Source organism: Chlorocebus sabaeus, chromosome 14 (assembly GCF_047675955.1).
Source record: "Chlorocebus sabaeus isolate Y175 chromosome 14, mChlSab1.0.hap1, whole genome shotgun sequence".
Classification (NCBI taxonomy): domain Eukaryota; kingdom Metazoa; phylum Chordata; class Mammalia; order Primates; family Cercopithecidae; genus Chlorocebus; species Chlorocebus sabaeus.
The window spans coordinates 89,848,870-89,873,665 of NC_132917.1; the positions used below are offsets into that span (position 1 = coordinate 89,848,870).

General features: G+C 44.2%; 1 protein-coding gene and 1 long non-coding RNA gene across 3 annotated transcripts in view; one reads left to right on the forward strand and one right to left on the reverse strand.

Annotated features, from left to right (window-relative positions):
* Positions 1-4,746: 4,746 nt before the first annotated feature.
* The window catches only part of LOC140713358 (uncharacterized), a 35,974-nt gene continuing 15,924 nt past the window's right edge, over positions 4,747-24,796 (forward strand). The window contains exons 1-2 of the long non-coding RNA XR_012095398.1: positions 4,747-5,282; positions 6,092-6,199. This is a non-coding gene — a long non-coding RNA (uncharacterized lncRNA). The remainder of the gene's footprint in view (positions 5,283-6,091; positions 6,200-24,796) is intronic.
* EIF2AK3 (eukaryotic translation initiation factor 2 alpha kinase 3) overlaps positions 21,349-24,796 on the reverse strand; it is a 73,642-nt gene continuing 70,194 nt past the window's right edge. For both annotated transcript variants that reach the window (XM_008008468.3, XM_037994296.2), the window contains exons 16-17: positions 23,515-23,577; positions 21,349-22,543 (exon numbers count right to left, since the gene is read on the reverse strand). In XM_008008468.3, the coding sequence (XP_008006659.3) occupies positions 22,343-22,543; positions 23,515-23,577 (264 nt within the window). In that variant the 3' untranslated portion in view covers positions 21,349-22,342. The remainder of the gene's footprint in view (positions 22,544-23,514; positions 23,578-24,796) is intronic.

Below are 24,796 nucleotides of genomic sequence, written 5' to 3' on the forward strand. Positions count from 1 at the left end.
GCTCCTGGGTGTGTCTGTGAGGGTATTGCCAAAAGGAGACTAACATTTGAATCAGTGGGCTGGAAAAGGCAGACCCACTCTTAATCTGGGTGGGCACCATCTAATCAGCTGCCAGCTTGGCTAGAATATAAAGCAGGTAGAAAACCGTGGAAAGACTAGACTGGCCTAGCCTCCCAGCCTATATCCTTCTCCCCTGCTGGATGCTTCCTGGCCTCGAATGTGGACTCCAAGTTCTTCAGTTTTGGGACTTGGACTGGCTTCCTTGCTCCTCAGATGGCCTGTTGTGGGAACTTGTGATTGTGTGAGTTAATAATAAGCTCCCATATATATTATATATATAAGATATATATATGGATATAGGATATCTGTTCTTATCAGTTCTGTCCCTCTAGAGAACCCTGACTAATATACAGAGTAACCAGTATATTCATAACCTCAAACATTTATCATTTCTTTATCTTTGGAACATTCAAAATCTTCTTTTCTAGCAATTTGAATGTATATGATAAATTGTTGTGGCTCTAGTCACTCTATCGTGCTGTAGAATAGTAAAGCTTATTTCTCTTATCTAGCTATAATTTTGTATCCTTTAATCAACCTCTCCCTATTTTCCTTCCCCTCCTATCCTTCCCAGCCTCTAGTAACCACTATTCTACTTTCTATTTCTGTGAGATCAACTTTTTAAAAGACTTCATATATGGCCAGGCGTGGTGGTGGCTCACACCTGTAGTCCCAGCACTTTGGGAGGCCGAGGCGGTGGATCCCCTGAGGTTGCGAGTTCAAGACCAACCTGACCAACATGGAGAAACCCCGTCTCTACTAAAAATACAAAAAAATTAACCAGGTGTGGTGGTGCATGCCTGTAATCCCAGCTACTGGGGAGGTTGAGGCAGGAGAATTGCTTGAACCTGGGAGGTGGAGGTTGTGGTGAGCTGAGATTGATCTATTGCACTCCAGCCTACATGACACAACAAGACTCGGTCTCAAAAAAATAAAAATAAAACATAAAAAGATTTCATATATGAGTGAGAACATGTAATATTTGTCTTTCTGTGCCTGGCTTATTTTGCTTACCATAATGTCCTCCAGGTTCATCCATGTCAGGATTTTATTCCTTTTTGTGGCTGAATAGTTTTCCATTCAAATATATACCACACTTTTTTAACCATTCGTCTGTTGATGGATGCTTAGGTTGATTGATATTTTGGCTATTGTGAATGGTGCTGCAATAAATATGGGAGTGCAGATGCCTCTTTGATATACTGATTTCCTTTACTTTGAATAAATACCCAGTAGTAGGATTGCTGGATCATATTGAATATTGTAATTTTAAATCCTGTTTGATTTTAATTGCATTAACTATCAACATTCCCACTCAACCTTAAAACTTTATAAACATCATTGCATGAACATACCATAATTTACTGTTGTTAGCTATTCAAGATTTTTTCCATTATGCATTTTCTCTTACAAATAAGGGATAAGGTGACATTTTTTTACAATATAAACCTTTTTTCTGTAATTAGGTTGAAAAGGAGTAGCAGGCCAGGTGCAGTGGCTCATGCCTGTAATCCCAGCACTTTGGGAGGCATAGGTGACTGAATCATCTGAGGTCAAGGAGTTCAAGACCAGCCTGGCCAACATGGGGAAACCCTGTCTCTACTAAAAATACAAAAATTAGCCAGGTGTGGTGGCAGGCGCCTGTAATCCCACCTAGTCAGGGTCTGAGGCAGGGAAAATCGCTTGAACCCAGGAAGTGGAGGTTGCAGTGAGCCGAGATCGCACCATTGCATTCCAGCCTGGGTGACAGAGACTCCGTCTCAAAAAAGAAAGAAAGAAAGAAAGAAAAGTAAAAAAGAAAAGGAGGAGCAAAGTTACTGGGTCGAACTGCACGAACACATTCTTGATGCATATTACCAATTACTACTTTCTAATCAGATGTATTTTTAATATTAAGAAATGGTTACTAATTTTGTTAGGTGTGATGAGGACATTTTGGTTCTGTTTAAGCATTTATTGTCTATTAGCGATCATTTTCTTTTGAAATATTAATTATCGGAAGAGTTGATGTCTGAAATTTATTTTTAAAAAGCTCTAGCAAAACAAACAACGTCGATGGGGTTAGGAAATAGGTCAAACAATATCAGTGACAAAATAAAAATTATTGTTGGGTGACAGCTGCTTGCAAGTTCATGATTCTACTCTCTCTGCTTTTGGGTATGTTTGAAATTATCCACAATAAAATGGAGGGAAGGGGAGGGAAGGGGAGGGGAGGGGAGGGGAGGGAAGGGAAGGGAAAAGAAAGATGTATCTCTTTAGAATACTACTAGCCATTTATGAGTACTTAATTCACAGTGTCCTTATCATCCCTGTTATTTTCAAGAAAGAAAGAATGAAAGAGAAAGAAAAGAAAGGAAGAAGACTGACTATTAGTTTGGTAAGAGTACAGTCTCTTTGATCCCTGGTGAGGTGGAATAACTTTTCAAAGGCCCTTTATCTCTTCATCAGTTGTAAAATGCTTCCTGGTCAGTACGTTCCTTTCTCCCTATCTTGTTACAATCTTTAGTGAATCTGTTTTATCCATAACATGCCTTCTAAGATGTCTAGAAAAGAAAGTATGTACAAAAGAAAGCTTACTACCTTTCAATGCTTGTTAATAAATCATTTTTTTCAGTGACAGGTCATGTGGATCAGCTGATGGTTTTAACACATGGAATTTCTACAAAATGCTTTAGCTGAGGTGAAAACATTAGTAACAATATATATTTGCTGCACACACCACACATATTATTTCATCCTCATATTCAGATGAAGAAACAGAGGTTGAGGAAGGTTAAGTACCTGGTTCAAGTTCACATGTAACAAAGCCAGAATTTAAATCCCAGATTTGATTCCAACCCTAAAGTTTTAGTCATTTTTGAAAACTTGCATGTCACTTTATTCTAAATAAAAGTTTTATTCTAAAACTGTATTTATTTATTTTTTGAAACAGAGTTTTCCTCTGTCACCCAGGCTGGAGTGCAATGGCATGATCTCGGCTCACTGCAACCTCCGCCTTCCAGGCTCAAGCGATTCTCCTGCCTCAGCCTCCCAAGTAGGGATTACAGGCGTATGCTAATTTTTTGTATTTTTAGTAGAGACGGGGTTTCGCCATGTTGGCCAGGCTGGTGTTGAACTCCTGACCTCAGATGATCCACCCACCTCGGCCTCCCAAAGTGATGGGATTACAGGCATGAGCCACCGTGCCTGACCTATTCTAAAACTTTAATAAAACTGTTGTCTTGCTCCCTAATGTTCACGTTTCATTGATTAATAGCCATCGGTGTGAACAACTACCTGGACCAACAAGGTCAGCTGGATTCAGAGATATCCTTCAGTAGTTCTTAATCTGAGATGTTCAGAAGCCTCCTTGGAAATGGAGTCTCTCTATTTCTGGAGAGACCATCACTGTTTCTCCCTTAGGTGGACAGAGCAAGAAGGTGAGCCATGACCTGGGTCCCCTGGAGCAGGAGAGGACAGCGGTAGGGGAGCCCAGGAAGGGATCAGACACAGGAGAGAAGCATGAGTTGAGACCCTAACATAGTGCTTTTGAGGCGCTTGCCGCACCTTCCCACAGGAGGCTGAGGAAACGGCTCTGAGAAATAACTACTAAGTCCTAAGATTCTGCCTCAGAAATCTCCTTCGAATTTAGCCCTCCATTTAGATCCCACTGCAGCAGGCCTCCGCTGTGGCACTCGGGAACGCCCCCTGCAGTGATCCCCATTTTAACTCTAGAGGAATCATAAAACACAGGTCCGATTACATATTCGTCATCTCTCTGTATAACCACCACATGGGCGGTCCCACAGCTAAGGCCCTTCCTACGAGGCAGCGACCCCTCCCTCCAGCCCCATCTCCGCCTGCCCTACACACGTACTCATCCCTCTCCCACCTCCTGCCTTCCACTTGCTGTTACTTTTTGTAAACAACGCTTTCTCCTGGTTTCCCCTAGTTGACAGCTGGCACAGCCTCCTCTGAAGAATCCTGTTTTGACAACCCCCTGTCCCTAACAGTTTGCTCTCTCTGTGCGTTCTTAAGTCCCTTTGTTCCTACATCTTTCAGAGGGGGCTGTGAGGAGTCTATGAGCGAACACCTAGCGCCTACCCTGGCAAACTGACTGCTCAATCATTGTGAGCTATATTTTATTTTATTAAAAAACTTTTTTTTGAGACAGAATCTCGCTCCATCGCCAGGCGTGATCTCGGCTCACTGCAACCTCCACCTCCCGGGTCCAAGTGATTCTCGTGCCTCAGCCTCCAGAGTAGCTAGGATTACAGGTGTTAGCACAACTAAGTTCCTCTTCAAAACTTAAGTCCCTGTTTGTAAGTTGTAAGGTTATAAGCCAGCCCTTCTCCTTGCTTTCCCCTTTTTCCACTTTGGCCTTCAAAGTCCTCATCTCACTACCTTATTTGGAAAGAGTTTCAAATTTCCTTCTGTTCTGTAACCAACCCCCTTGCTGTGCCCATGCGTGTCCAGGCATGCCTAGGCATGCCTTCCCTCTTGCCTAGTTAGTAACAGTCTCTCCTCCCCACTCCTCTTTTAGCAAATGGAGTGTTTACCCTATTTGGAGAATTTTAAGTCTTAGCCAATCGAGTCAGTTTAGATTGTGAGGTTCAACTCCAGCCAATGGGGAAAGGACACAGAAACAAGAACTGCGTTAGGGATAAAAACCCCTTCTCTCCTTTGTTGGGCTGCTCTTGCGATTGTGGCTGACACAGGCAGCACCCTTCTGTAGAAGTAATTGCCTTGCTGAGAAAATTGTTTGCCTGAGTGCTGGTACTTCTTTGCGGGACCGAGCACTTGTTTCTAACACAGGCATGTGCCACCATGCCCAGTTAATTTTTGTATTTTTAGTAGAGATGGGGTTCTGCCATGTTGGCCAGGCTGGTCTCAAACTCCTGACCTCAAGTGATTCACCCACCTTGGCCTCCCAAAGTGCTGGATTAGAAGTGTTAGCCACCACGCCCAGCCATGCTTAATTTTAATGTGTATTATCTTTAGAGTAATTTCTTTTTTAAAAGTCTTTTGGAGCATTTTATTTTCTTTCTTGCTCTTGAAACCTGGCATATAGCAGGTGCCCAACAAATATTGAAGGAAGGAACGAGGGTGAGAGAGAGAAACGGTTTTCTAAGGGCCTGCACAGGAAAGAGGGAGAAGGGCTCTAGGTGTCTTCTGCAACTGCCCCCAGCAGCTTCAGGCTCCAGGCAGGGAGCAAGGAAGCTCTCAGTACCTGGCAATATCAGGTAAAGTGACCCGGACAGACTTTCCTGAGGTTGGCTCACAACTTTGCCCACTGAATTCTACTCTCTCCAACTGAAGTTGCCTTTGGAGAAAAGCAGGGGAATAGGAACTCCAAATTGGGTTTGGGTGGTGTCTCAATCAACCCCTGTGTCTTCCTAGTCCCAGCTCTGCCCTGGTCCAGTAGCTGTGTTTAGTGACTAGATCCAGGGGGAGCCTGCTGTGGTCAACAGACATTTTAATAGTCTCAGAATAAAACTCTTTACTCTTCACCTAGTTTGTTTCTGGGCAGAACATGGCCAGATTCCAGCAGCCATCCCCGTCTGTCTTCATTCCTCTTGTATTTTTTAGGGTCCCCTGACGTTCTTCAATATGAGGCTGAGAGCAGAGAATCAGGAGCAGATATCCTGGAACTAGACTCACAAAGTCATGCAATGTGCCAGCCCCATCGTTGGGCTGAGCACATACCTTATCTTACCCAATACCTACCTTCACCATTGAGTGAATACAGCCATCAGGCCTACGTCGTAGCAAAGAAAACCAAGGCCTCAGGTGACTTGGTCAAATGTCACACGGGTGGTAGCTGAGTTGCCATTGGCTGAGCTGGGTTTGGCTTCCTCCTCCCATAAAAATCTCATTTTGACCTTTCGTTTTCTCATGTGTAGAAGGAGGATAATTACACCCATCTCACAAGATACAAAAAAGAAAGTACATGAATGCACTTAACATTTTTAAAGGGCTAATACAGTGTTTCTTTCAATTATTAATATAAAAGAGAATTGATTGACACCTATTTTCCCACCCTTGCTTGTAGATTCTGTGTGCCCCCCACCACCATGATGTCAACTCTATGGATACTTTTGTCTTTTTTTGGCCTGGACCCCGTGGCAGAGGCTGCAGAGACAGGACTGGGGGCTTGAAGGTAATGCTAACAGCTCTTTTATGTTGTATGTATTTCAGAGCTTGCAAAACATGGCCACAGAGGGTATTGTCTTCCAACTTCATTTCTCTGTGACACAGGAATTCTTACATTCATTTCACAGAAAGCATCAGCAACCAAGGGGTGAGGGTTTAGGGCCCAGGCTTCTACAACAGTGTGCCCTCTTCCAGATCAAGTGGCCACTCACGGTTGATCTTTGACTCTGAGAGTTCCTAGCAGGGGATGGCAGTGGAGTGCCTGGGTCAAATGCTGATTCCTCAGTTCTGCCAGGTCTGGATGGAGAGTCATTCGATCTGGTGTGAACTCCAGTAAGCTGTTGTTTTATATGGTTCACTGGTGACTGAGTCACTGGTGCCATGTGAATCACACGCTGAGAAATAGCAGAAGAGGATGTACAGCCCCTGGAAGTCTTGGACAGACAGTGGCAAGTCTTTACTGGAGATAAACTGTAACTCGGGAGCTAGGGTAAGGTGGATCAGAGCATGCACAGATTGAAATATCTTTTACAGCTGGGGCATGGTGACTCACACCTGTAATCTTAGCACATTGAGAGGCTGAGGTGGGAGGATTATCTGAGGTCAGGAGTTCGAGACCAGCCTGGCCAACATGGTGAAACCCCATCTCTACTAAAAATACAAAAAATTAGTTGGGCGTGGTGGTGGGCTACTTGGGAGGCTGAGGCAGGAGAATTGCTTGAACCTAGGAGGCGGAGGTTGCAGTGAGCCGAGATCAAGCCATTGCACTCCAGCCTGGGCAACAAGACTGAAACTGCATCTCAAAAAAAAAAAAAAAATTTTACTAGTCCATTTTGTGTTGCTATTAAAGAACACCTGAGACTGGGTAATTTATATAAGAAAGAGGTGTATTTAACTCATGGTTCTGCAGGCTGGGAAGTTCAAGGGCATGGCTCTGGCTTCTGAAGAAGGCTTTCATGCTGTGTCATAATATGGCAGAGAAAGTCAAAGGGTAAGACTGAGGTCTAGGGCAGGTCAAAGTTGAAAGGTCAGGCAGATGGCAGGAGCTTTGAGGTGGGACAAACACCACAGGGGTCTGGTGTTCTGGAGATGATGTGAAGAAAGGTGACAGGGAGGAGGGAGCAATCTGCGGATGAGCAGCGTCAGATGCTGTTGCTGGGCCAGGACTGAGGACTTAGCACTGGATGTATTAATAGCAACAAGGTTATTATTGGTGACCTGCAAGGAGCCTGGGGGTGAAAACCTGAAAGAGACAACCAAGTGCTCTTAAAATGCGCAGTAAAGTTTGAAAATGCTCCATAAAATACACGCATAATATTTACCATTTTAGCTTTAACTTTACAGGTAAAGATAGGCACTATTATCATCCCCATTTTATAGATGAGAAAACTGAGACACAGAAAGGTCAGATGGCTAGTGAACGGTGGAGCCAGGATTTGAACCCTAGTAGTCTATCTCAAGATTATAAGGACTGCTGCGTGCAGTGGCTCACATCTGTAATCTCAGTGCTTTGGGAGGCCAACGCGGGAGGATTGCTTGAGCCCAGGAGTCCAAGACCAGCCTTGGCAACATAGTGAGACCTCCATCTCTACGGAAAATAAAAAGCCATATTTAGTGGTGTGTGCCTGTAATCCCAGCTACTTGGGAGGCTGAGGCAGGAGGATCCCTTGAGCCCTGGAGGCTGAGGCTTCAGTGAGCCAAGATTGTACTACTGCATTCTTGCCTGAGAAATAAAGCAAGACCCCGTCTCTGAAAAGAGAGAGAGAGATTATAAGCACTATGAAAAAAAAAAAAGAATGCAAGCCGGGTGCAGTGGCTCACGCCTGTAACCCCAGCACTTTGGGAGACTGAGGCGGACGGATCACTTGAGGTCAGGAGTTCAAGACTAGCCTGGCCAACGTGGTGAAACCACATCTCTACTAAAAATACAAAAATTAGCCAGGTGTGGTGGTGTGCACCTGTAATCTCAACTACTAGGGAGGCTGAGGCAGGAGAATCGCTTGAACCCAGGAGGCAGAGGTTGCAGTGAACCAAGCACTATACTCCAGCTTGGGCCGCACAGCAAGATTCTGCCTCAGGAAAAAAAAAAAGAAAGAAAAAGAAAAAAAAAAAATGGATACCTCTCTGAGATCCAAATGACAGGAGAAACTCTGGGCAGAAGCTCTTTAGGGGCAAGCACAAGGCCATCTGATGAAGAGTTTTGGGTGTGCTCATGGAACAGGAAGAAGGCCAGTATATTGGCTGTGGTAACTGAGAAAGAAGAATTGAGTTGTGGACTGAGTGAATATCTGACTGCCTTCGAGCTGTGGTTCTCTCCTGGCGTGATGACTTCTCCAGGTGGCAGGGAGCATACTGTCACATCCTATCCCAGTACATGACCATTCTGTTCTTGAGAATATTCTTCCTTAGGTTGAGCTCTGCTAGATTCTCCCCAATAGCCATCTTCTCTTCTGTATTAACAGACCCCTAAGATTTTAGCTGACCAATGGCCACTTGGAATAAAGACTACATTTCCCAGCTTCCCTTGCATAAAATACAGCCATGTGACTAGATCCCAGCCAATGGGCCATAAGCAAAAATGGTATATGGCTCTTCCCAGGCCATGCCCTTCCCCTCCTGCATCCTGGTGCTTGGACAAGTTATGAGCCTAGTTGGACCTCGTGGATAAGGGCCCTGCCCTAGGGATGGTGAAATGGCAGTGAGAAGAAGGCTGGCTTTTTGGGTGGTACACAGTAGTCTCGTCAGGTCTGGAGTGTCCCATGGAATAAAATAAACCTCCAATTGTTTGAGCCAATGTTTCTGAAGCTTACCTGAACATTAGGATCACTGTGGAGCTTTAAAATATATATATGTACTGCCGGGTGCAGTGGCTCATGCCTGTAATCCCAGAACTTTGGGAGGCCGAGGTGGGCCAATCACGAGGTCAGGAGATCAAGACCATCCTGTCTAACATGGTGAAACCCCATCTCTACTAAAAATACAAAAAAAAAAAAAAAAATTAGCCGGGTGTGGTGGCGGGTGCCTGTAGTCCCAGCTACTAGGGAGACTGAGGCAGGAGAATGGCGTGAATCCGGGAGGCGGAGCTTGCAGTAGCCGAGATCATGCCACTGCACTTCAGCCTGGGCAACAGAGCGAGACTCCATCTCAAAAAAACAAAAACAAAAACAAAAACTGATGCTTGCCACTTCTCCTAAATTTCTGATTTAATTGGCCTGAGGTATAGCCTGGCATTGGATAATTTTTTGAGACAGAATCTGGCTCTGTTGCCCAGGCTAGAGTGCAGTGGCACAATCTCAGCTCACTGCAACCTCTGCCTCCTGGGTTCAAGCAATTTTCCTGCCTCAGCTTCCCAATAGCTGGCATTATAGGCACCTGTCACCATGCCCGGCTAATGTTTTGTATTTTTAGTAGAGATGGGGTTTCACCAAGTTGGCCAGGCTAGTCTTGAATTGCTGACCTCAGGTGATCCACCCACCTCGGCCTCCCAAAGTGCTGGGATTACAGGCATGAGCCACTGGTGGTTCCTGGCCGGCAATGGATATTTAAAATGCTCCCCAGCCATGGTTGAGAACCCTTGGTTTATGTCACTAGTAATCTGGGTTTCTGTTAAACGCTTAAAACTCTATAAGTTCAGGTGGGTCTTGGCTCTTAAAAGCTGTGCCTTGAGAACAGAGTCAAACTGCTCTCACTGGATGGGCCTTCAAATCAAAAGTCAGGGCCGGGCACAGTGGCTCATGACTGTAATCTCACCTTTGGGAGGCCAAGGTGGGAGGACAGCTTGAGCCCAGGAATTCGAGACCAGTCTGGACAACATGGTGAAACCCTGTCTCTACAAAAAAATACAAAAATTATCCAGGTGTGGTGGTGCATGCCTGTAGTCCGGGCTACTTGAGGGCTGAGGTGGATTGCTTGAGACCAGGAGGTCACAGCTACAGTGAGTCATGATTGTGCCACTACACTCCAGCCTGGGCAACAGAGTGAGACCTCATCTCTACAAAATAACAACCACAACAAATTAGCTGGGTGTGGTGATGCGTGCCTGTAGTCCCAGCTGCTTGGGAGGCTGAGGTGGGAGGATTACTTGAGACCAAGAGGTTGAGGCTGCAGTGGGTCATGATCATGTCACTGCACTCCATCCTGGGCAAAAGAGTGAGACCGTGTCTCAAAAAAACAAACAAAAAAACCCCCAAAGTCAGGTGACGGGCCTCTTCCTAATTATGTCTTGTTCATCCCTTCACTGGGATGAGGGCTGATCAGGAGGATATTCACCCAGATTGTGATCCTGGAGGAGAAACTTGATAGGAACGGTTTCCAGGTGGGTAGAGGAAGTAAGGGGGGAACAGACAGACAAGCTAGGGAGCATGGCAGCTTGAGAAAAGACCAGGAGTTCATTTGTGACTCCTGAAAAGCAGAACGGGCACATGTGGGTTCTCAAGAATTAAGGATCAACTGGGTCAGTTGTTGGAGGGCCTTGTAGGCCAAGCTCATGAGTTTGACTTTGAAACTGAGGATGTCCAGGGACTTTCAGAGGATGTTAAGCAGGGAAGAAATAGCACGGCCAGATTTATGTTGTAACATATTCTGTCATGACAGCATGAGTTGGTTCTAGACCGGAGGTGGGCAGACCAGTTCTGAGGTCCTGTGAGAGGTGGTAGGGACCAATGAATGCAACCTGCTTGTGTCTGAAGTTTTGCTAGATGTCTCACATTGCTGATTTACTTTAAGTTTCCAACAAACCTAGAGTTCTGACTGTCAACATTTGTCTAGCTTCGAAGCTAGTTCCTACTCAGCCTGCATTTGTCCATCCAGAGCTTAGGGATCTGGGGGAATGGTTGCAGGTCCCTTCTAGAATAGTCCTTTCCTCTTAGGAGTTGCTTGGGAGATGTCAGTAGAATGAACCATGGCCCAGGTGCACTTTATCTTAGTGCCCTCCTGTCCCTGAAGCAGTCAGGGTGGGGCCAGTACAGGAGAAGGGTTGAAATAAATCTAAAACCTCACCACAGTCTATCTCAAATATTAATGTTTGTGTGAATTACTTTGGCTTCCTGTTAAAGCATGAATTCTGGTCCAGCAGGTCTGGAGTAGAACCCGAGACACTGCATTTCTGCTGATGTTCCTGGTCCTGTAGCCACTATGAAAGGGGAGATGTCTCAAGCCTGTAATCCCAGCACTTTGGGAGGCCGAGACGGGCGGATCACGAGGTCAGGAGATCGAGACCATCCTGGCTAACCCGGTGAAACCCCGTCTCTACTAAAAAAATACAAAAATCTAGCCGGGCAAGGTGGCGGGCGCCTGTAGTCCCAGCTACTCGGGAGGCTGAGGCAGGAGAATGGCGTGAACCCGGGAGGCGGAGCTTGCAGTGAGCTGAGATCCGGCCACTGCACTCCAGCCTGGGCGACAGAGCGAAACTCCGCCTCAAAAAAAAAAAAAAAAAGGGGAGACATGTGGTTCTCAGCTTTGACTGCACTTTGGAATCATCGGGAGGCTTAAAAAAATCCTGAGGCTTGGGCTCCACACCCACAGGTTGTGATTTGCAGGGCTGGAATGCTGCCTGTGTATTGGCTGTTTTTCTTTTTTTTTTAAGGGCACATTATTATTCTATTGTGCTGTCAAGATCGAGAAGCAATGTCTTAGACTCACCTATGAGCGTTCAAAATATAGGTTCTTAAAACTTTGGATTCTTTAAATCTTGGAAGTAGTGGATGGGTGGTGCACACCTATAGTCCCAGTTACTGGGGAAGCTGAGATAGGAAGATCTCTTGAGGTCAGGAGTTGGAGGTTGCAGTGCACTGTGATCACACTTGTGAATAGTCACTGCACTCCAGCCTGGGAAACATAATATGACTTCCTCTCTGAAGAAAAGAAAGAGGCCGGGTGCAGTGGCTCACGCCTGTAATTCCAGCACGTTGGGAGGCTGAGGCGGGAGGATCACTTGAGGCCAGGAGTTCGAGACCAGCCTGGCCAATGTGGCAAAACCCCATCTCTATCAAAAATACAAACATTAGCCGAGTGTGGTGGTGCACGCCTGTAGTCCCAGCTACTCAGGAGGCTGAGTCAGGAGAATCACTTGAACCCAGGAGGTGGAGGTTGCAGTGAGCTGAGATCGCACCATTGGATTCCAGCCTGGGTGACAAGAGTGAAACTCCATCTCAAAGCAAAAACACAAACAAACAAACAAACAACAAAAAACCCAAAAATCAGCTGGGCATTGTGGCACATGCCTGTAATCTCAGCTACTCAGGAGGTTGAGGCAGGAGAATTGCTTAAATGCAGGAGGCAGAGGTTGTAGTGAGCTGAGATTGTAACACCACACTCCAGCCTGAGCATCTCAAAATAATAATAATAATAATAATAATAATAATAACAAATAAAGAAAGAAAAACAACTTGAAAGAGGCCTTGCAAGAAATGTGCACTATAGCAAGCACTCTTGGAGAGTCTACTGCAGGTAAACAGCCCTTGCACTTGGAAAAGGGGCTTGTGGGTCCTGGTGAAGCCAGAGTGCAGTGATTATGGCGAAGCTGCCTGAGGGTCATGATTACTGGAATTGGATAGAGCTGATTGGACCTCCAGGCTAGTATTTTCCAGCAACCCTGTGATAGTGGGTCAATCACATTTAAAAACCCTTAACTCTTTTACTTGCCTTTCCCACTAAGATTAACATTTACCCGTGTGATTATTTTTAAAGAATAGATTCCCAAAGTGGAATTTTCAAGACAAATTATCTTTCGAATTTAGACAGATACTGACAAAAAAAAAATCATAAAGATACATTTCTAACAACAGCCTATGAGAGAATTCTTTCATCACACTTTTGCTTACACACATAAATCTTTTAAATGTTTTCCATGTGATAGCAGAAAAATGGGATCCGCTGTTAGTTTCGTTTGTATTTCTTTCTTTACTTTTTTTTTTTTTTTTAATGGAGTCTTGCTCTATAGGCCAGGCTGGAGTGCAGTGGCAAATGATCTCGGCTCACTGCAACCTCTTCCTTCTGGGTTCAAGCGATTCTCCTGCCTCAGCCTCCCGAATAGCTGGGACTACAGGTGCGCGTCACCACGCCCAGCTAATTTTTGTATTTTTAGTAGAGACGGGGTTTCACCATGTTGGCCAGGATGGTCTCGATCTCTTGACCTCATGATCCGCCCGCCTTGGCCTCCTAAAGTGCTGGGATTACAGGCGTGAGCCACCGCGCCCGGCCTGTATTTCTGATGAGTAGCTAAATTGAGTTATTTTCTTTTTTTTTTAAACTACTTAAAATTCACCTATGATTTGCCTGATTATACCCATTGCATGGAAATCCTTTGATTCAGTAAGCCTCAGTTTCCTCCTCCATAAAATGGGGGCCATAATATCTCCCAAGGTTATTGAAGGTATTCTATGAGATACCACGAATATAAACTGCCTAGGATAGGACATGGTATGCAGCAAGTCTTCCAGAAACGCTGGTTTTGAAACTTACCCAGGAGCCACCCTCTGGCTGCCCAGCAGGTCTGCTGCCCTGGACGAATCCATTAGCCCCCGAGGGCGGAGTGAGTGGTAATTAACCTAGGAGAGCAACAGACTCCTCCCGCCCCTCCTCCTCCTTCACCAGCATCTCCCGCAAGCCACACCTCCATCGCCGGTGGTTCTCATGCCCAGCTCACCCTCCAGCATCTGGCACAAGAGGATCAGTCACCGCACTGGACTGACTCGGTGACACTCAGTCCCCCACCCTCCATCCCAAGGCCCTTGCCGGGGAACGCAGAGCGCCGCGGGCCCGCGGAGCCCCCTCTTTGCCTCGGCGTCTGTTGTCACCACTTGGCCACCCGGGAACTCTTCTTCCTCCTGGGCCAGGTCTTTGTACCGACAGTTCCTGCCGCCGCTCCCAGCTGCGCCCGAGCCAGAGTCCCTGCCCCAGTCCCAGAATACAGACGGCATCCTCCTATCTTTCATCTCCAAACCCTCCGGCCACGCTGCGCCCCGGATCCCCGCTGATTCCTGTAGACCGGCAGCTAGGGTCAAAGGCCTGGGAGAAAGGAGGCATTCCCAGCCGTCTTCCACCCCCTGGGCAGCCCGAAACCCCTATACAACAAAGGCGTTTCTTGACTACTTGAATAATAACCATACTTTTATATTTGCAAAACACGTTGTCCTCACCGGATCAAATGCCAGCCTCTAAGTCCTTGTCATAGGCATAGTCAATTTAAACATAAAACATAAACATTATAAAGTTTTTATATGCTGCGTGTTTTACTAAAGGTTTTTTTCTGTACCTTTCTCCCCATCATATAAGAAATATAAATCACACATATTTGTATGACCCTTTAACTCTTAGTTGTCTCTTAGTCCTCAGAATAACCCTGCCACAGGACTGCCCATTTTAGAATTGAGAGAAATGGAGTTGTGATTTCATTTTGTTTCCGTTTATTGAATTCTATTTACCAGGTTCTACACTAAATTTTTTTTTTTGAAACGGAGTCTCTCTGTTGCCCAACCTGGAGTGTAGCGGCATGATCTCAGCTCACTGCAAGCTCTGCCTCCCAGGTTCAGGCCATTCTCCTGCCTCAGGCTCCTGAGTAGCTGGGACTACAGGCATCCGCCACAATGCTCAGCTAATTTTTTGTATTTTTAGTAGAGATGGGATTTCACCGTGTTAGGATGGTCTCGATCTCCTGACCTCGTGATCCACTGGTCTCGGCCTCCCAAAGGGATTAGAGGCGTGAGCCACCGTGCCTGGCCTCTACACTATTATATATTATATTGCTTAATTTTCAAAATGTACTGTTTGCAGTGAGGAAACAGATTGGAAAGCTGAAGGAAAATTGTAAACAAGGAAGAAGTAATGCAGCCAGTCCTAATTCCAAAGCCCAGCACTGTCTTGTCACCTGTTACTCCTCTAAAATGCTCTCTGAATTGGGGGTTATTCAGAAAAGTGGGGACTGTTATACTAACAAGGGCAATGCAATGATAACTATATTATTACAAGCTTCCTGTTAGGCTGTTGTAGTTATTTTAATTATTTGTTTGTTTGTTTGTTTGTTTTTTACATATAAAACAGTAATGAAAATACCTGCTTTGCAGAGATCCTATTAGAGTTAAATGAGACTATGTCAAATAAACTGTAAAGCAGAATACAAATATGAGATCAACTAAGATAATGTAAATGCTGGCCAGGGGCGGTGGCTCACACCTGTAATCCTGGCACTTCGGGAGGCTGAGGCAGGTGGATCACTTGAGGCCAGGAGTTTGAGACCAGCCTGGCCCACATGGTGAAACCCCGTCTCTACTGAAAACACAAAAAATTAGCCAGGCATGGTGGTGCATGCCTGTAATCCCAGCTACTTGGGAGGCTGAGGCAGGAGAATCCTTGAACCCAGGAGGCAGAGGTAGCAGTGAGCTGAGATCACACGATTGCACTCCAGCCCAGCCTGGGTGACAAGAGTGAAATACCGTCTCGAAAAAAAAAAAAAGTATATATATATAGTAAATGTTGTTTATTGGTGTCCTTTTTCTTAATTTTAAAATCTAATTTATTAATCACATTGGATTAAAGTATTATCTGCATTGGAAAGAACTCAAACAATGCTGAGATGCATATTGAAGTTAATAATCTTCTCCACCCTCCCCAGCTCTACCTTTGTAAGGTAACCAGTGTAGCATTTGGTGAGAATCCTTCCAAAACTTCCTTTACACCCATGAAAAATTCCATTTAAACAGACATAGAAACTCTTTTACTTGGTTGCAATTGTACTATTCACACTTCTCTGCAACTTGCATTTGTCATTTATCTGCTTAATAAACCATTTAGTAATTCTACGTGTGCTACTGACTTATTGTGTGTCTATAGTATGAATATATCATCACTTATTCATTTGGGCTTTTTTGTTTGTTTTGTTTTGAGACGGAGTCTCGCTCTGTGGCCCAGGCTGGAGTGCAGTGGCACGATCTCGGCTTGGCCAGCCTGAGCTCTTCTTCCTGGGCCAGGTCTTTGTACCGACAATTCCTGCTACCACCTCCAGGGTTCAAGCGGTTCTCCAGCCTCAGCTTCCCCAGTAGCTGGAACTATAAGCGTGCACCAGTGTGCCTGGCTAACTTTTGCTTTTTTTTTTTTTTTTTTTTTTTTTGTAGAGACGAGGTTTCACCATGTTGGCCAGGCTGGACAGCCGTTTTCTTGAGTAAGTCATGAAAAGATCCTTTTGGAGAAAGAGCACCCTTTCTCCTTCATTACTTCTCAGTATAAAACCCTCTGACTCCCTCGGGGCAAGTTTGTGACCTTTCTGGGTGGTGAAAATTCTCCCAGGCTCTTCCTGGGAGGCAGTAGAGCTCTATGCCCGCAAATTCTATACTGTTTCCTCTCCTCTTCCTACTCACATTCTTGCTGCTAGCAAGAGAGGAGCTGGTCCCCAAGTGGCTGCCATCATTTATGACAGTGTTCTCTGGGTACTCTAAAAGCTAACATTTGAGAAAGCAGCAGGTTCTTCCCAAAGAGCCAGTCACTATAGCACCCCCTGAAGTCCTTTAAAACTCAACATTACAGAGCGTTGGTAGAAGACCCTCCTCTGGTTGTTGGGAACTAGCACGTGGTCAGCTGCTGGACAAAGAAGGGATGGCTTTCAGCTTCCACTGCCCTGGCTTAGGCCCTCTAACCTCTTGCTGGATAAAGGCTAACGGCCCCTGTCTGGTTTCATCTCCAACTCTTTCTCCCTCTTGTCAACCCTCTTCCTCAGCCCCCATAGTGATCTTGTGATTAAAAAAAAAAAAAATTTAGAGATAGGGATCTCACTATGATGCCCAGTCTAGTCTTGAACTCCTGGGCTTAAGCAGTCCTCCTGCCTTGACCTCCCAATGTGTTGGGATTATAGGAGTAAGCCTCTGTGTCCAGCCTATAGTGATCTTAGAATCTCTCATCATGTCCTTCTTCAGTTCAGTAACTTTCTACGGCTTCTGATTTTCTAATAATACCTTAACTGTTTACCAACAAAGTCCTGGAATACTCATCCATCATCTTCAAAAAGGGATATCTGTCATTTCTTCTGTCCCCAAACTGCACCCTCCTCTGGATTCTATAAAAGCGTCCACACCAGAAACTCAGGAGCCATCTTCTCCTTCACCTGTATTTAGTGAATTCCAGTGTCCTGGCCTTTCCGACTCAAAAATAATTTTTAAGTTGGTCTACTCCCCACCACCTTTGAGAACTTTCTTTTTTACTCCTGCCCTCCCTCCATTCCTTTGCTTGGGGTGTTCTCTCTGTTCCCTCTCCCTTCCCCAACCTTTTCTTAGTCCCCTAGAACACGAAGAAGAATCAGAAAAGAAAGCTACTCAGCTGCTCTAAAGAGGGAGGCACCGAGTAAGGGATTGGGGATTAGGGATACCAAGAGTTGTTAGGAGTAGAGTTGTTGGAAGTAGCAGGTACATACTGTTCCTGTATTTGTTTTTTGTTTGTTTATTTTGAGACAAAGTCTCACTCTGTAGTCCAGGCTGGAGTGCAGTGGCACAATCATGGCTCACTGTAGCCTCAACCTCCCAGGCTCCGGTGATCCTTCCACTTCAGCCTCCCAGGCAGCTGGGACTCTAAGTATGTGCCACCATGCCTGGCTGTTTTCTATTCTATTTTCTATTTTTTTTTCGTAGAGACAGGATTTCGCCATGTTGCCCAGACTGGTCTCAAACTCCTCGGCTTAAGTGATCCTCCCACCTTGGCCTCCCAAAGTGCTGGGATTATAGACGTGAGCCACCACACCTAGCCTATTTGTTGTTTTAAGTCATTGTCCACATGAGAAATTTAAAAGCAGTTCATGGCATGTGGGACTTTGTATGGTTGAATTTTGCAATATCTGCCATATTTAGATTATGTTGACATGCTTGTTCTCATGATGTGTTGAACGTCTGAAGGGAGGGAGGAATACCTTTACAGGTGGAAGAATGTTCTTTATCCCAGTCCTCAACTGTCTACTACAGTCACATGCCACAGAACAATGTTTAGTCAGTGAGGGAACACATACACAACAGTGGTCCCATAAGATTATAATACTGGGGCTGGGCGCGTTGGCTCACGCCTCTAATCCCAGCACTTTGGGAGGCCGAGGCGGGTGTATCACTTGAGGTCAGGAGTTCGAGGCCAGCCTGACCACATGATGAAACCCTGTCTTCACTAAAAATACAAAATTTAGCTGAGCCTGGTAGCAGGCACTTGTAATCCCCGCTATTCCAGAGGCTGAGGCACGAGAATTGCTTGAACCTAGGAAGAAGAGGTTACAGTGAGCTGAGGTCATACCTCAGTTTTTTTTGAGACGGAGTCTCGCTCTGTCGCCCAGGCTGGAGTGCAGTGGCCGGGTCTCCACTCACTGCAAGCTCCGCCTCCTGGGTTTACGGCATTCTCCTGCCTCAGCCTCCCAAGTAGCTGGGACTACAGGCGCCCGCCACCTCGCCTGGCTAGTTTTTTTGTATTTTTTTAGTAGAGACGGGGTTTCACCATGTTAGCCAGGATAGTCTCGATCCCATGACCTTGTGATCCGCCCATCTGGGCCTCTCAAAGTGCTGGGATTACAGGCTTGAGCCACTGCGCCCGGCCTAAAAGAAGTTTTTAATACGGTATTTTTACTGTCCGTTTTCTATGTTTAGACACACAAATACTTACCATTTTGTTACCATGGCCTACAGTATTCGGTAGACATCATGCTGTCCAGGTGTGTAGCAATAGCCTGCACCATACAGCGCAGGTGAGCAGTAGGCTGTGCCGTCTAGGTTTGTGTAAGTACACTTTGTGATGTTTGCAGGACGGAATCACCTAACAACGCGTTTCTCAGATCTTTAAGCAACGCATGACTGTACTTGGGGAAAACGGTGAAAATGAGCCACCTGGTGACAGCTACTGTAGTTGCAGGGATAGGCTCTCCAGGGGGAAGTCTCGCGAGGCAGTACTTTGACAATCTAGTTATGGGGGATCATAGATGTTCCCAGCAGTGAGCCAAAGAACATCCAGAGTCCCCGCTTAGCCCTTGACCTCTCCACTATGGCTAGTGGTTAGACTGGGAGCTTATTCTATCTCCACTCTCTCAGAGAAAAATGGCACAGAAATAAAATAGCTTTTGTTGTAAATGCATCCAGAGAAAGATAGCAGTAAGAAAACCCCCCACACCATCCTAACATCATGAAAGTCTGCTTTTCTGTCTAATCCTGGGAGGCAAACAGCAGACTAGGTAACTAGTTTTCAAAATTTCTTATGGGCTTCCTATCCCCGGACCAGCTCTCAGGCTAGTCCTACTGCCTCCCTGAAGGGTGAATCAGGAGAGCCCTGTGCTCTTTCCTGGCAGGAGAATCGCTTGAACCCAGGAGATGGAGGTTGCAGTTAGCCGAGATGGCGCCACTGCACTCCAGCCTGGGCAACAAAGGGAGACTCCATCTCAAACAAAACAAAACAAAACAAAACACTTCTGGGATTTGATGCTTTCATCTGTTTTTAGCATCAGGATTCTTTTTTGAGACAGGGTCTCACTCTCCCGCCCAGACTGGAGTGCAGTGGTGCAACCACAGCTCACTGCAACCTCTGCCTGTTGGGCTCATGCGATTCTCCCACCTCAGTCCCCGGAGGAGTAGCCCGGACTCCAGGCATGCACCACAACACCTGGCTAACTTTTGTATCTTTTGTAGAGATGGGGTCCTGCTATGTTGCCCAGGCTGGTATCAAACTCCCGAGCTCAAGCAATTCACCTGCCTTGACTTCCCAAAATGCTGGGATTACAGGTGTGAGCCACTGCACCCAGCCAGTATCAGGATTTTTAAGCCATCTTTCCTCCTTCACTTCTGCCAAATTTTTATTGTAGTGGGGGTTATACCTAGGTTCCTCAAACTCAATTCTGCAAATATGTAATCAAGTACCAGGCTTTATGCTGGATGTTACTGGACTACAAGAAGGTGTCCCCTTACTTTCTGAGATCTTAGAAACGAACAAGGAGGAGCTAATCTTCATCAGAGTTGCTGGCTCCTCTGCAGCCTGAGAATAAGTATTATCAAATACAATGTGCTAAAAGCAGAGGCAAGGGCGGGGAATGGGAAGATGCCAGAAAAACAACAGAACTTAAAGAGTGCAGTGGGGTTTGGAGTCAGTAGAAAGGGCTGCGGGTGAGAACACAGGGGTCTCCATTCTAACTACTGTTATGGACTTAAGTGTTGCTAGCCCAGTCTCTTAACTTCCCCAACCCCGTGCCTGCTTTCCTGCTGGTGGTCAGCAAAAGCAGACTCAGGGTAAAAATGAAAGAAAACCTGATTACATCATGTAAGAATTTACAAATCCCTAGACAGCTTGGTGCAAGGGAGTAGACAAAACACTGACTAGGAATCTCAGTACCTAGGTTTTGATCCCACTTCTGCTCTTGCTGTCTTTGTGGCCTTGGACAAATCATAGCACCTTTCTGGACCTGGGTTTGACCGTAAGTAGAGTGGTAATAGTAGTGTCTGCCATGGCTAGCTCCTAGGGGAGTCCTGGGGGTCAAAGGATCTTTGGGGGACGGAGTGGGGTATGCTGCCAAAAGCACACCCCTGGCTGGGGTAAAGAGGAAGGCAGAAAAGGAATAGCAACTAAGGCAGGTGGACCAAGAGATAAAGACAACGGGGGTGAGCTGGCCAGGAACCAGGCAGAAGCTGGGGAAGTCATTAGAGCAGCGCTGCTGCAAGTGAGTCTGGATAGACAGTCAGCCACAAAGATCTGGGAAGTGTTTTTCCAGCTGACAGGTTGCTCATCACCTTGTGTGGCAGACATTATTTGTTTGCAAGATGGAGATGCTATGCATTTTGACCTTTCTAGGTTGTGTCTAGCTGGTTCATGCCCCGTCAGCCCAGCACATGTCAGATGCATCTCGGTATCAATAGAACTAGCATCACCACAGCCCTTTTCTCTGAGAGCTCTCCCTTTAGGGGAGAGTCCCCTCTACATTCCCAGTCCTTGGCACAGGGTAGGCACTGTCAATTATGTCTGTCAATTATGGATCTTGTGAATTTTGAAAGGGCCCGCCAAGTCTTTGGGGAAATGATGAAAAAGATGCCTGTCTGAAATGGGTTAGGAAGAAGTTTTCTTGAGGATAGGTTTATGACTCTTTCTAGATCTATGATCCCATTTTATAAATCTGAAAATCTACCATTTTGGGACTAACTCCTCAAAATAAGAGTCAACCATACGTAATTTAAAAAAAAGTTTTATTAAATCATTTAGACTTGAAAGAAGTCACAATAGTTAACACACTTAAGTGTGTTCTGTACACCACCAACCCAAATGGATTGATTTCAGAATTTTTATAAATAAAACATAAACATATTTACAGTGAAAAATAAAAACATGTTAGCAAGTTAATGATTAAACTGTTACCTATAATCAGTTTTGGGGAAGTACCAACCTACAGTATTACATATAAGACACTTAAGATTTCATTAGGCTTAAGAAGTCCCTAGTTGAAGAAGTTAGTTGTAATATATATGATCCATTTCTTACTACAGCTTTTTTCCTCCCAAAACTAGACTTTTCAACCAATTTACATAAAAAGCTTCATTTTCCCTTTATTGGAGGTAAAAGTACAAAAAGCTCTAACCTCACCCTAGAACCATCTAAAGAATAAAGCTATTGAATGCTACAAATAGGACTATAAAACTATGGACATACATCGTTATTCAGTTTGTGCTACTTGTCCTCCAAAATAGTGCAGATTCCTAATTTACCCACCAGGGACAAAAGTGGAGTCAGCTTTTTCTGGAAATCAGTTTCAAAATCATCATATCTCTAGAAAGCGTATTTCTAGAACAATACAGTTACCACATAGGGGGACTTTCCTTCTTCTGTATTATAAAAATATTTCCATTTTAGTTTTCACTATATATATTTTAGGGATTGCTGCTACCTCCTTAGGCAAACGATGAGGGCTATAAAGCTTGGCCAGCAGCCAGTTTCAAGAGACTAACAAAGAACAAAGACAGCCCTTTCTTTATGTATAGCAAAACTCAAGAGTTGGCTCAAATTAGGTTATGCCCCCAAATCCAGCTTAAATTTGATATAAAAAAAGTAGTCCACAAGAAAATTGAGCAAATAACAAACTTTTCAAGTCTGCAATTTTGGACAGGCATGTTCTAAGAAGTAGGCTACTATCTGTGTCACCTATTAGGGTTGCTAGCACAACTTAAGGCTAATTGCTTGGCAAAGGGCTATGGGAGTTGTTGGACTGTCTTGAATGTTTTGTTCCCGATGAACTCAAGGAGCGAGACCTCTGTCTGAGCACTGTTTTTCCTGGAAAGTCCAAGTCCTCAAACACAGCATTTTCAATGATGTTTGTAGCTTCAGGTCGTTCCATGGGGGATGGAGAGAGCATGTCTTGAACCATCATATACTGAAATATAAAAATTGCTTTGTGATAAAATGGCCAGGTTTGATCACTGTACAGTTTTTAAAATCAGTGTTGGCAAAATTTTTCTGTATATAAGTTTTTGAGCCATATTCGAGTTTTCAAGTCTCTGATAACAACTACTCAGCTCTGCTATCGATGAACAAAAGCAGCCAGAGACAAGTTGTAAATTAATGGACATGGCTGTGTTCCAATAAAACTTTATTATAAAAATAGGTGGTAGGCTGGATTTGGCCTGTGGGCACTAGTTTGCCAACCCTCATTCCAAAAAAGCATGGACAATTTTTGGGTAATTTGATTTTCTAACATATTATAAAGGATTATTTAATCACATCCTTGAAACACAGATATAATTTGAGTTTTAAAAATCTTACAATTGCATGTAAATCTACAATTATCTCAATAAAAATTTTAATTAGAAAAAATTACGGCAGAGATCAGTAACCAACACCTTTTCTTGGTTTCTAAAAATCTCTTTGAATATAACATGTACTCTTATGAGCCACCCTGGGAATAGATCCATCAAGTTTGCAAAATACATGATGACAATTTTTAGTAAAACATATGTAAGTATATATAGGTATTAATATATAGTTACAAAGTCCATTTTTTAATGCAACCCTTCATTATACTTATAATACTGAAAGATAAATTTTGACTTTTTCCAATTTGAAAATGAACACATACTAACTCCAACTTAATTATTTAAGGAAATGCAAGATTTATCAATATATAAATTTTACAGGTGCTACAGTGTGGAACACTGGACATTAGGCTGAAGGAGCCAGGCTCCAGTTCCGGTGTTTAAAATTTTTTGTGCTCTTGGGAGCAGGTCTCTTTCCTCTCTAGACTTTTGGCTTCCTCATCTGTAATATGGGGAAACTGAGCGACTGCTAAGGACCCCTTAAGTTCTAAAGATGATTCTAAAGAAGATAAAAGATGAGAACTACACATACCTCACAGGGATATTTCTGAGTAAATAATGGTGGAAATTTGAGATTTCTTACATCAGTTAAGGTCTAAAAAGAAAAAAAGTATCATTAAGTTTACTTTGACAAAAAACATGAAAACATTTTTTGATACTCTAACAAAATGACTAAGAGGCTATATATTCTCAAGGGGAAAATTTATCAATAGGTTTTCCTGATTTAATAACTATATGTTTCCTGAGCACAGATGTACATTCCATCAAATATCCTCAAAATATAGGAGAAATATATATGTATATACAGTTGGTCTTCCACATCTACAGATTCCACATCCAAGGATTCAACCAACCATGGAATGAAAATATTTTAAAAATTTAAAAATAGATGCTTGCATCTGTACTGGACAGATACAGATTATTTTTTTTGTCATTATTACCTCAGTAATATAGTATAATACTTATTTACATAGAGTTTACATTATGTTAGGTACTATAATTTATAGAAGATTTAAAATACACAGAATATATGTAGGTTCTATGCAAATATTATACCATTTTATATAAGGGACTTGAGCATCTACAGATTTGGTATCCATAGGGAGTCCTGGAACCAATCCCCTGTGGATACCAAGATGACTGTGTGCGTGCGTGTGTGTGTGTGTGTGTATGTATATATGTGTGGAGGGAAGGATAAGGGGGGGAGAGAGAGAGAGAGAGAGAAGGAGAGGGAGAGGGAGAGGGAGGGAGGGAGGGAGACAGAGAGAGAGAAAGGGCCATATTAAAGCACAAAGAAAATGTTGGAAATCTTTGTTTCTATGGAGTGGCCTATTATGAATATTTCATAAAAATTAAATCATACAAAAGTGGACTTGTGTGTCTGGCTTTTTCACTCAGCATGGTTTCAAGATTCATCTACGTTGCGGCACATATTAGTATTTCCTTCTTTACAATGGCTGAATACTTTCCATTGTATAAAATACCACACTGTTTTTCCATTCATCAGTTGATGAGCATTTGGGTGGTTTCTACTTTTGGATATTAGAAATAATGCTCATATGAACAGCTGTATACAAGTTTTTATCTATGTTTTCATTTCCCTTGAGTATATACCTAGGAGCAGAATTATTGGATCCTATGGTAATTCTATGTTTAACTGTTCAAGGAACTGCGAGACTGTTTTTCAAAGCAGCTGCACCATTTTACATTCCACCAGCAAGGCATGAGGGTTCCAATTTCTCCACATCCTAGCCAACACTTGCTATTTTCTTTGCTTTCTTTTTAATTTTATTTTAATTACAGATACCCTAGAT